Source organism: Notothenia rossii, assembly GCF_949606895.1.
Source record: "Notothenia rossii genome assembly, chromosome: 8".
NCBI classification, from domain to species: Eukaryota; Metazoa; Chordata; class Actinopteri; order Perciformes; family Nototheniidae; genus Notothenia; species Notothenia rossii.
The window spans coordinates 2851052-2863551 of NC_136906.1; the positions used below are offsets into that span (position 1 = coordinate 2851052).

Consider the following 12500-nt stretch of genomic DNA (forward strand, 5'->3'; position numbering starts at 1 on the left):
GCTTAACTTTTTGAAAATGCTACTACAGAGTAACAGAATAGTTTTGCAGTTTATATACATTTATATCATATTGAAAGTAGACATAAATAACTGCATCTTTTGTAAAATAGTATTTATCTTATTGTATTTATTTATTTTGCTGAGTTAGATAAGGAGATCGACACTATTCTTAGCTTTGCAATAAAGCTACCGCTAGTCGATGATTAGCTTAGCGCTGAAACTAGAAACATCTAGCACAGGTAATACAATCCAACAACAAGCACTATAGCAGCTCTAAAGATTAGTAATTAAACTAATGTTTGGTAAATCAGACATTATCTGAAGACCTATCATTACCTGTTGTTTGCTAGGCTAGCTTTTGTTTCTAGTGTTTGTGCTAGGCTAAGCTAACATTAGCTGTTGGTAGCATGCGCACTGGCAAACACTCCCAAAATCTCAAAATACACATCAATTTTCAAGGGTATTTAGTAGACTATATTTTGGTGTCATCTCTGTGTTTACGTTACTTAAGAGGCAAGATGACCCGCTACTGTTTAAATAACCCAAAACGACTTTAACCTCCTTTCTTTACCTCATATAATAAGCTTTTTACCTCTTTGGTGAGATCTACAGAGCTCATTCACATCCATCCTGTCATCACACAGTGTCGCTGTGCAGAGGCTCAGATGTTTTTAACTGTGTATTGCTGTCTGTCTGTCTGTCTGTCTGTCTGTCTGTCTGTCTGTCTGTCTGTCTGTCTGTCTGTCTGTCTGTAGGTCTGGTTTCTCTGTCTGTCTCTCTGTCTGTCTCTCTGTCTGCTTTATCACAAATGTACTCACCCTTTCTGCTCATCATTCATCAGTCTTTATCACTTGTATTTACTGTATAGTCCATTTAACTCTATAGCACTGCTCCAAGTCAGGGATAATGCCATTGTGGCTGCATCTGTCCTAACCTTCACTACATTAAATGACAGCTGTGGTGAGAGCAGGAAACAGCTGGAGCGCCGCCATACTGAGTAATTACTGCCTAGGCAAAGCACACGCACAGCAGCTGTTTTAGAGAGAGGTTTCATTGACTCAACTGGTTTTCATCCATTTCAATGATCCTTTTCCATTCTTCATGTTCTTCTACATGTTCTGCAAATCTCATTTCCCTCGTGTCCCTACAGCAGGGATGCTACATTTAAAAAACTGGTTTCAACTAGCACGAATGGTCATAAGGCTAGATGGAAATATGAACAAAATACTTTGAAATGTTTGTATGTTGCAGCAGTTGTGATAATAATGTGGGAAACTACCAGATATATGTACTTAAAGGAATACCAAATAACCCTGTGTTACCTTGAATTATGGGAGAACGTTTGGTTTTTCTTGCATACCTCCAGCTTGAACGAAGAATTAAATATTGAATTGAACTAAATCATGGCCATTCTTAGTGGAAACGTCCCTTTACAAACTCTCACACAACTCAGGTGGGCAGTTTGGCTCGAGGAAACCAAAGAGGGAACACTGTAGAGTAGATATTACGAGTGTAGAGTTTGACACAAGCATCAGGTTCAGAAACCAATCACTCTCTTGGTTAGCTCGCCAATCGTCAAAATACTAAATCGCCACAAAACAAAACGTTTCCTTGTCGGGATGGTTTCAGATTCATAACCAACACATACGATTAAACAGATACAACTCCAACATGAGACGGACTTCAGATATTTACAATAGGTTTCAGTTTCAAGAATCTGTGTTACTAGCCTTTGTTGGTTGGGTTTCAAAAGTGAGCCATGTGCTTCTGTTTGTTGCACAAAGTATTTGCAGCAATGGGCTTTTCTTTTTGGGTTGTTTGGTCCAAAGCTATTTGTTCAGAATGGGCCATCGTACAATGGCATAGCACCATTGTTGTATGCCACGAGCTCATGACATTCAAAGGAACATACTGCATGTCATTAGTTATTTGACGTGTTGGAGAAGTCCAATGTCCCCTCTGTGGGAGGATTAAGGGTATAGGAAATAGAAAAAGTCCTATGTCGCAAAATAAGACACTAAGGTCTTAAAAATGATGGACCATCCCCTCTTCCATCGTCCATCACTTTAACCCCTCCATACATTTCATTTCTGCAACGGCCACATATTTGTCGACTCCTTCTTCTTCTTCTTCTTCATCCTCCCACCTTTTAACATCCAACATTTTCCTTCACCACCTTTTTGATTTACTTTGTAACCTCAACCTTCTTTGTTTTTAATTTGTCTTTCCCCCTCCCCTCTCCCTCCTTCTTTCTTTCATGTAACTCTCTGTTTTGTCGTCTGTTGGCGGTGGTTCACTGTTGGCTGGCTGTGTGTGTGTGTGTGTGTGTGTGTGTGTGTGTGTGTGTGTGTGTGTGTGTATGTCGGTGTGTGTGTGTGGTGTGTGTGTGTGTGTGTCGTCGCGGTGGGTGTTATTTTAGGTTTGGCCAGCACAGTCATTTGCACTCAACAGTTTCAAAAGATACCGCTGGTTCCTCCGGCAACGGTTGCCCCTGCAAACTCGATATTGAACGGCAACGACACCACCTTCCATCAGATCCATATCCTGCCTCCACCGCCTCCTCCTCCACCTCCACATTCCCATCAGCCACTGCTTCCACTTTTCACTTCCTTTGGCTATAGCAAGTCGCCCGTGACAAGCCCACAGGGAGAAACCCCCACTGCCCCAGGTACACGCCCCCTTTTCTCATTATTTGTATTATTATTATTATGATTATTATTATATTTATTATGATTATCAAAGCTTCAAGGGATGCTTTTTTCTCTGCACACTTGAGCAAAACTCTATTTCTGATTGGTCGTGTAAAACTCTAATTTAAATGCAGTTATAAAAAAGGCATCCATTGAAGTTTTCTGTTATGGATCATTATTTATGTATCTTTATGTGTTGATCATACTGTATAGCTTTTATTTTTCTGTTGTTGCTGTTATCATCTCCATTTCAGAGAAACACTTTTAGACAGGAGTATAAGATGTTTAAGCCACTTGCTAAGCTAATGGGTATGCTAAAATGCTAATTTATTTAAGTATTAAGATTAAGTTATGCAGGTCTTGTGTTTGGTCATCAAATATATCTTTACTCTACAGTTTAACTATAATCTAACATTGGGATTAGAAATTGATTGAAGGGTTTAAAGAAGTTGTAGTGTTGTAAAAATACAGCTAATGTTGCTCGCTTCATTTTTTTAAAATACTGCTATAGAGAAACAGAATACCTATAGTTCAACGTTGTGGTTAATACGAACTATAACACCAAAAGCAGACAGAGATAATTGAACATTTTGTAAGAAAGGCTAATTGTATTTGCTTTTATTTTTACTGAGAGTTGATAAGGAGATTGACTCTGCTAGTAGACGCTGAGCTTAGCTTAGCACAGAAGCTTCTAGCTCGGCTCTGTGCGTATGGTAACACATCCATCAATTAGTCCCAACAAATACATGTGGTTAAGCTAGGCTAGCGTCTATTTTCACTACTCTTAGCTTTGAGGTTAAGCTGCCGCTATCAGACGGTTAGCATAGCTTAGCTTAGCCCAGAAGCTTCTAGCTCGGCTCTTTGTAACACATCCATCAATAACTCCAGAAACGATCCATTGTTAAAATAGGCTAGCATCTGTCGCTAGTTGTCGTTTAAGTTAGCTTCCAAACGTAATAAAATGTGTAAACAAGCACCTCTAAATTACCTCTAAAATGTAAAAAAATAGAAAGTGTACAGTCTTTGAGTAACTGTAATTATTAGCTTGACACCTACAGTATATGCAGAACGTCATAATTCAATGGATATAGATTCTGAACAACCTGTAATTCTTGTTAAATTGGTAGTGATTGACATTAGGACCCACTTAATTGAGGAATCTTTAGTGAGTACCTACGCTAGTGAGGAAGAATAGATGTTGGGAGGTAGAAACTCACCATTTTGCCTCAGACCTCTGTTCACCTGATTTAGTTTGTGCCTTATTTAAATGTCTTTTCGTTTCACATTATTTTTCCTTCATCTTCGTTCTTTCCTCTTCCCCCCGTACATCTCCAGTAACTTTCACCAAGACAAATCCTGCAAGTTTCTGAACCCCAGACATCACACACATCCCTCTCCTGACCAGACTGTGTGTTTTCGTTCTGTCCTGCCTCGTCCTGCGTGTTATCGTCACGTCTGATCATTTAACACCACTTACCCACCTTGCACTTATACCCTCAATGTGTGTGTGAGAGTGTGTGTGTTGGTGGTGAAGGGTGGGAATAGTAAAGTTAAGATAGTGCTCGGTTTTGGACGGGGGATTGTGCTGAAACACAACTGTTAATTTTAACTATTTCAAAACCACGCCCAATGGGTCTCGGCAAAATTGTCTTTTTGTTCTGGGAAAGATTGCCGTTAAAGATGTTTACATTTAGAGGTAAAGGTAAAGCTTTGATGACATTAACCAGGGATATTTTCTTTTCAGCTTAGAAATTAAGAATATATTGAATTGAAAATGTGTTCTGTAAGGGACCTAAAATGTATTGTTAGAAAAATGTGTCACATGGGATGTTTTGCAGGTAAGGTATTCACTGACTTTGACATTTCTGTTCTGTAAATGGGAAACTTTACTGGTCACCATTTTGTTTCCTCCAAGAGAATAAACCCCTCTACGCAAAAATAACTGTCACACAGTAAGCCTGAAAACTGTGAATTCAGGAAATGAGTCCTAAACCCAGAAATGAGTCAGCATTTGAGCACTTTCCTGTTCCCTCATCTAAAAGTCAATGGTCCTCATCCTTCAGGTGACGTGAAGTCATGTGACCGTGCTGTAGTTCCTTCATACCCCAACATTAGCCACCTTTAGCTTAGCGGTGGTGACGTGAAGTCATGTGACCGTGCTGTAGTTCCTTTATAGCCCAACATTAGCCTCCTTTAGCTTAGCGGTGGTGACGTGAAGTCATGTGACCGTGCTGTAGTTCCTTTATAGCCCAACATTAGCCACCTTTAGCTTAGCGGTGGTGACGTGAAGTCATGTGACCGTGCTGTAGTTCCTTTATAGCCCAACATTAGCCTCCTTTAGCTTAGCGGTGGTGACGTGAAGTCATGTGACCGTGCTGTAGTTCCTTTATAGCCCAACATTAGCCTCCTTGAGCTTAGCGGTGGTGACGTGAAGTCATGTGACCGTGCTGTAGTTCCTTTATAGCCCAACATTAGCCACCTTTAGCTTAGCGGTGGTGACGTGAAGTCATGTGACCGTGCTGTAGTTCCTTTATAGCCCAACATTAGCCACCTTTAGCTTAGCGGTGGTGACGTGAAGTCATGTGACCGTGCTGTAGTTCCTTTATAGCCCAACATTAGCCACCTTTAGCTTAGCGGTGGTGACGTGAAGTCATGTGACCGTGCTGTAGTTCCTTATTAGCCCAACATTAGCCACCTTTAGCTTAGCGGTGGTTACGTGAAGTCATGTGACCGTGCTGTAGTTCCTTTATAGCCCAACATTAGCCACCTTTAGCTTAGCGGTGGTGACGTGAAGTCATGTGACTGCTTTAGTTCCTTTATAGCCCAACATTAGCCTCCTTTAGCTTAGCGGTGGTGACGTGAAGTCATGTGACCGTGCTGTAGTTCCTTTATAGCCCAACATTAGCCTCCTTTAGCTTAGCGGTGGTGACGTGAAGTCATGTGACCGTGCTGTAGTTCCTTATTAGCCCAACATTAGCCACCTTTAGCTTAGCGGTGGTTACGTGAAGTCATGTGACCGTGCTGTAGTTCCTTTATAGCCCAACATTAGCCACCTTTAGCTTAGCGGTGGTGACGTGAAGTCATGTGACTGCTTTAGTTCCTTTATAGCCCAACATTAGCCTCCTTTAGCTTAGCGGTGGTGACGTGAAGTCATGTGACCGTGCTGTAGTTCCTTTATAGCCCAACATTAGCCTCCTTTAGCTTAGCGGTGGTGACGTGAAGTCATGTGACCGTGCTGTAGTTCCTTTATAGCCCAACATTAGCCTCCTTTAGCTTAGCGGTGGTGACGTGCTGTAGTTCCTTTATAGCCCAACATTAGCCACCTTTAGCTTAGCGGTGGTGACGTGAAGTCATGTGACCGTGCTTTAGTTCCTTTATAGCCCAACATTAGCCTCCTTTAGCTTAGCGGTGGTGACGTGAAGTCATGTGACCGTGCTTTAGTTCCTTTATAGCCCAACATTAGCCTCCTTTAGCTTAGCGGTGGTGACGTGAAGTCATGTGACCGTGCTGTAGTTCCTTTATAGCCCAACATTAGCCACCTTTAGCTTAGCGGTGGTGACGTGAAGTCATGTGACCGTGCTGTAGTTCCTTTATAGCCCAACATTAGCCACCTTTAGCTTAGCGGTGGTGACGTGAAGTCATGTGACCGTGCTGTAGTTCCTTTATAGCCCAACATTAGCCACCTTTAGCTTAGCGGTGGCGACGTGAAATCATGTGAACGTGCTGTAGTTCCTTTTTGCCCATGGTGATGTGAAGTCGTGAAAATCCTATTGGCTTTTTGTCGAGGGAACCAGGGAGATGTTAACCTCAAGTTTGAACTACAAAAACTCCGTCATCTCTGCACTTTGCTATGGCGAAAAATACTAAGCATTTACTTATAACTAAATCAGTTCAACATACTTTCCCTATTTGTTGTTCATAAGTGCTGAAAACATTTATTTTTAAACTCACAGAAGCTTGAAGTCAAATCAAAGCCTTTGAAAGCTGACTGTTCAGTCCTTTGTTTCTCTTGGAGGGATTCAAAATGTGCACAAAGAGAATCTGCAGAACTACATGAAAGCAAATGGAACTTGTTGACGTGTTTCTCTGAGCACTGTTTGCCACACTTATAAACCATTTATAAACCTTATTAGGATGGTTATAATGGTTTATGACACTCTCCAAATGCATGACAGCAGCCCCATTCTGATGAGACTTACATATATAATCCAACACATATTATATATGTATGTGTACATTATGGCATATATATGTGTTTATACACACAGATATTCACGTTATGGATTTATTTATGTACTATGGGTATATAAATGTTTTCATATATATGCTGTATTTTCTCTGTGTATAACTGTGTGTGCGTGTGTGTGCGTGTGTGTGTGTGTGTGTGTGTGTGTGTGTGTGTGTGTTGTGAGTATGAGAGTGTGGTGTGTGAGTTAGTTTGAAATATCCTTTAAAACGTCCTTATGCGCCTTTAATCCCATCTCCCAGCTCTCCTTATGACCCCTCTGTATTTTCCGTATTTTTTGCAGATAAGTTTGAATTTATTTAATTATCCCCACGTCACCCTTCTTTTAAAAAATATATAATTACAACAGCAGCAATCTGCTAAAGTAAATAGAAGTGTCCGTTGTTGAAATGAAATGAAGTTGAATTTATTTGTAAGGGCAGAGGTGGGAGAAGTACTCAAATGTTGTAATTGAGTAAAAGTAGAAGTACTCAGATCTTGTGCTTGAGTAAAAGTAGAAGTACTCAGATCTTGTACTTGAGTAAAAGTAGAAGTACTCAGATCTTGTACTTGAGTAAAAGAAGAAGTACTCAGATCTTGTACTTGAGTAAAAGTAGAAGTACTCAGATCTTGTACTTGAGTAAAAGAAGAAGTACTCAGATCTTGTACTTGAGTAAAAGTAGAAGTACTCAGATCTTGTACTTGAGTAAAAGTAGAAGTACTCAGATCTTGTACTTGAGTAAAAGAAGAAGTACTCAGATCTTGTACTTGAGTAAAAGTAGAAGTACTCAGATCTTGTACTTGAGTAAAAGTAGAAGTACTCAGATCTTGTACTTGAGTAAAAGAAGAAGTACTCAGATCTTGTACTTGAGTAAAAGTAGAAGTACTCAGATCTTGTACTTGAGTAAAAGTAGAAGTACCAGAGTGTAGGAATACTCTGTTACAGTAAAAGTCCTGCATTCAAAATGTTCCTCAAGTAAAAGTAGAAAAGTAGTATCATCAAAATATATCATAACTATGGAACAAAAAGCTAACGTAGCTAAAGGTTGAATGTCAACCATTGCTTACATGTTAGCCATATCAACTAATGATGAAGTTCGTTCAGCTTCCCCAAAGTTGACAAAAATATTTATATATTTGCTGCATAGCATGCTACTAGCATACATAGCATATTATTTGATCTTTCCTCAGTATTAGCAACTTTTTTTATATCAGTCGCTACACAGAGCTTAAAGGAGATTCAATATCGGAGTTTACCAGTTACACTCAGAAACAAAAACACAACTCCAGAAAGCTTGTTCAGTTGCCCAAATGTTCTGCTTTAAATACTAATATCTGACAGCAAAGGGATAGCATTGCTTCCTGGGCCAGTTTAGGGTCGGTTAGCGGCTAACGGTGGTGTTCTGTGTTGAAGGTTGCCGCGGCTCAGAGGTCAGTCCTCACAGCTCCCCCACCACGTCCTGCGGGCCCCAAGGAGGCTCCAACGAAGAGATCTGGGTTCTGCGCAAACCCACGGCAGGTAACTGCCCTCAACCCCGAATCCTTAAACTCCAACCAGCGGGCAAACAGTATCTGACGGCCGTTCAAAAGATTCAAAGATTCAAATTGTCATATGCACAAAGCTCAGAGATGGCAAAAGTACACACATCCTTTACTCAAGTAGAAGTACAGATACTCGTGTTTAAAGATACTCTGGTGAAAGTAGAAGTAGTGACTAAACTTCTTTACTCAAGTAAAAGTAAAGAGGCTTTGAAATGTACTTCAGTAAAAAGTACCCATAACTAGCAGCTGTTTTAAAGAGTACCTGACCTCCCTTTATATTAATAGAACAATAATGTCATTGTTAGCTAATGAATGTTTCCATGGTGACCAACGGCAACATGACAACGTTTCCATTGGTCCCTCTTCTTTAGAGAAGACCAGGAAATGATGGATACACGGATCGTGTTCAAATCAATAGGCACGCAATGACTCTAAATAATAATGATCACGCCACCAAACACACATTCAAACTAAAGGAACCAGCCTGTTTGGGAAATGAGAGAAGTAGAAAGTACAGGTATTTGAGTTCAACATGTAAGAAGTAGAAAGTACAGGTATTTGTGTTCAACATGTGAGAAGTAGAAAGTACAGGTATTTGTGTTCAACATGTGAGAAGTAGAAAGTACAGGTATTTGAGTTCAACATGTAAGAAGTAGAAAGTACAGGTATTTGTGTTCAACATGTGAGAAGTAGAAAGTACAGGTATTTGTGTTCAACATGTAAGAAGTAGAAAGTACAGGTATTTGTGTTCAACATGTAAGAAGTAGAAAGTACAGGTATTTGTGTTCAACATGTAAGAAGTAGAAAGTACAGGTATTTGTGTTCAACATGTGAGAAGTAGAAAGTACAGGTATTTGAGTTCAACATGTAAGAAGTAGAAAGTACAGGTATTTGTGTTCAACATGTAAGAAGTAGAAAGTACAGGTATTTGAGTTCAACATGTAAGAAGTAGAAAGTACAGGTATTTGAGTTCAACATGTGAGAAGTAGAAAGTACAGGTATTAGTGTTCAACATGTAAGAAGTAGAAAGTACAGGTATTTGAGTTCAACATGTAAGAAGTAGAAAGTACATGTATTTGAGTTCAACATGTAAGAAGTAGAAAGTACAGGTATTTGAGTTCAACATGTAAGAAGTAGAAAGTACAGGTATTTGAGTTCAACATGTAAGAAGTAGAAAGTACAGGTATTTGAGTTCAACATGTGAGAAGTAGAAAGTACAGGTATTTGAGTTCAACATGTAAGAAGTAGAAAGTACAGGTATTTGTGTTCAACATGTAAGAAGTAGAAAGTACAGGTATTTGAGTTCAACATGTAAGAAGTAGAAAGTACAGGTATTTGTGTTCAACATGTAAGAAGTAGAAAGTACAGGTATTTGAGTTCAACATGTGAGAAGTAGAAAGTACAGGTATTTGAGTTCAACATGTGAGAAGTAGAAAGTACAGGTATTTGAGTTCAACATGTGAGAAGTAGAAAGTACAGGTATTTGTGTTTTTAAAAAGATTTTTAGTTTGTTGAATAGTCAAGTTTGGACTCTCTTTGAAATGTAATGCCCTTGTTGAAGCAGATCAATGCAAGTGTTTGTAAAGTTATTTTGACGTGTGGCAGCTGTTCAGTGTTATCTCATATCTCATGTAAAACAGCCATGTGTGTACGTTCCCTCTTCACATGCCTATCACGCCGAGTTGTTTTCAGTTTTGAGAACCCAATCGTGCATCCATTTCAAAAGTCAAAAGTCAACTTTATTGTCAACCTTTCAGTTTGTGTGTACAGAGAAAGAGATCGAAATACCGTTTCAATACAAAAACAAATACAAATATAAATATGTATACATCTATATACAATCAACAGACACATTTATACATATGCACACATTAAAACGTAAATAAAAGCACATCAATCAACAGTCACTTCGTTGAGCTAAACGATGTTTGAAGGCTTCCAGATACTCTTTGACCCACTCCTGCTTCCATCTATAGATCAGCTGAACTCAGTAGCTTATGTTTAGACGGCAGGCATCTGCATCGGTCTACTGTGTGTCTGTCCACTGGATGCATGGAGAAGGAAGCAACGTAGGGAGAAAAGGTGTGTGTGCGTGTGTGTGTGTGTGTGTGTGTGTGTGTGTGTGTGGGTGTGTGTGTGTGTGTGGAAGCAAAAGGTGTGTCTTGTTTACTCCACTTCCTGTGTTTGTTGCTCAGTCGTTCGTCACCTGTCTGTCTGTCAAACTACATGCTGCCCAGTGCATTTCAAAGGAGAGTCACACCTGTTACCACGTTGCTTTGGATATCAGCTAAACCACTCAATGTGTGTGTGTGTGTGTGTGTGTGTGTGTGTGTGTGTGTGTGTGTGTGTGTGTGTGTGTGTGTGTGTGTGTGTGTGTGTGTGTGTGTGTGTGTGGGACTGTATGCATCCATCTGTTTGTTGCATGTGTGCATTTGTTTGCACAATATTTATACATATTGTTCGGGCGGTTGCATGCATGCGTGTGAGTGTGAATGCGTGTGTGAATGTATGTGTGTGTGTGTGTGTGTGTGTGTGTGTGTGTGTGTGTGTGTGTGTGTGTGTGTGTGTGTGTGTGTGTGTGTGTGTGTGTGTGTGTGTGTGTGTGTGTGTGTGTGTGTGTGTGTGTTGCAGGTGGGGACCGCAGCAGTTTGGGCAGTTCTGGCAGTGTGACCAGTGTTCGGTCGTCGGGCAGCGGTCAGAGCGCCGGCAGCGTTCACGTGATGCACGCACAGTCCGAGGGGGTGAAGGTAAAGCACGCACACACACACACCCACCCACCCACCCACCCACCCACCCACCCACCCACACACACACACACACACACACACACACACACACACACACACACACACACACACACACACACACACACACACACACACACACACTCTACCCTGTAACTCGTGTGTGTTTAAGTGTGACCAGTTGAAATGTGGACTGAGGCAGTGATTGAACCTTATAACATATCATCATAACTATTGAACAAAAAGCTAACGTTGCTAAAGTGTGAATTGGCAGCCATGGCTTACACAACCTATCATTTAATCAACTTATAATTTATCAATGTTGTAATTTCAGTTCGTTCAGCTTGTTGCTGCTCGACGTAGCATACTCTTTGATCTCGCCTCAGTTAAGTGCTAATCTAATTTAGCTTATTATAGCCTGTTTTGATATCAGTCGCTACACAGAGCTTAAAGGAGATTCAATATCACTACCAGATACACTCAGAATGAAAGAACACAACTCCAGATATTTTATTCAGTTGCCCAAATGTTCTGCTTTAAATGCTAATATATGACAGGGGGTGAAGGTACCACACACACACACACACTCTACCCTGTAACTCATGTGTGTTTAAGTGTGAATATTACAAATATGGATAAGGGCATTGATTAAAGCTTTCATGTATTGTTTGTAATGCCTCTCTGTGAACATCGAGTCCAAACTTGGTGACTTTCTGATCCTTATTTCCAGAGATACATGTGATAAAGACGAATTAAGCAATAAGATATGTTTCTAGAACCATCCATTGAAAAATCTACACATATTTAAGCAGTGAAAAAGCGCTTTTTCTACCTCTTGTAGGTGTCTCAACTTTTAGGGGCTTAACTTCCTCTATGAACTGTATATGCATGCGCTGTTTTAAGTAATATTCCAAGATGTGCAGAAAACAAAAATCTGCTGATCCATTTTCTAGGTTCAATCTTTATTATATATAATGTAATAATAGTAATAATTTTTATTTATAGGATGCATTTTGGGGTATTCACACAGAAACTTTACAGGCTACAAATCATAAAAACAACATTATAAGTAGGTATTAACAGTTTTTACCAGATTATTTTTGAATACTTATTGAATTTTCTGTTTGGTTTCAACCATTTTCAAAAGGGTTATTTGTTGTAAGACTCATTTGCTTCCAGAATAATACAATTCAATTAAGAATATGAACTTAAAACTCACCTGGAAAATGTTTGATTTTTATCCTATTTAGAAATCAGGGGAATGGTGAACTTCAGCCTCGTGTGGCCAAAATGAGAATT

The 12500-nt window shown here is 39.9% G+C and overlaps 2 protein-coding genes across 12 annotated transcripts in view; one reads left to right on the plus strand and one right to left on the minus strand.

Moving 5' to 3' along the window:
* The window catches only part of LOC307016521 (phosphoribosyl pyrophosphate synthase-associated protein 2), a 256144-nt gene that overhangs the window by 87542 nt on the left and 156102 nt on the right, over window positions 1-12500 (minus strand). The gene's annotated exons all lie outside the window — the stretch shown is intronic.
* Window positions 1-12500, plus strand: part of caskin1 (CASK interacting protein 1) — a 63599-nt gene that overhangs the window by 28006 nt on the left and 23093 nt on the right. For 7 of the 11 annotated variants that reach the window (XM_079645729.1, XM_079645735.1, XM_079645737.1 and 4 more), the window contains exons 10-12: window positions 2420-2668; window positions 8330-8434; window positions 11089-11204. In XM_079645729.1, the coding sequence (XP_079501855.1) occupies window positions 2420-2668; window positions 8330-8434; window positions 11089-11204 (470 nt within the window). The remainder of the gene's footprint in view (window positions 1-2419; window positions 2669-8329; window positions 8435-11088; window positions 11205-12500) is intronic. The other 4 variants (XM_079645739.1, XM_079645730.1, XM_079645736.1 and 1 more) reach the window with 3 other exon arrangements.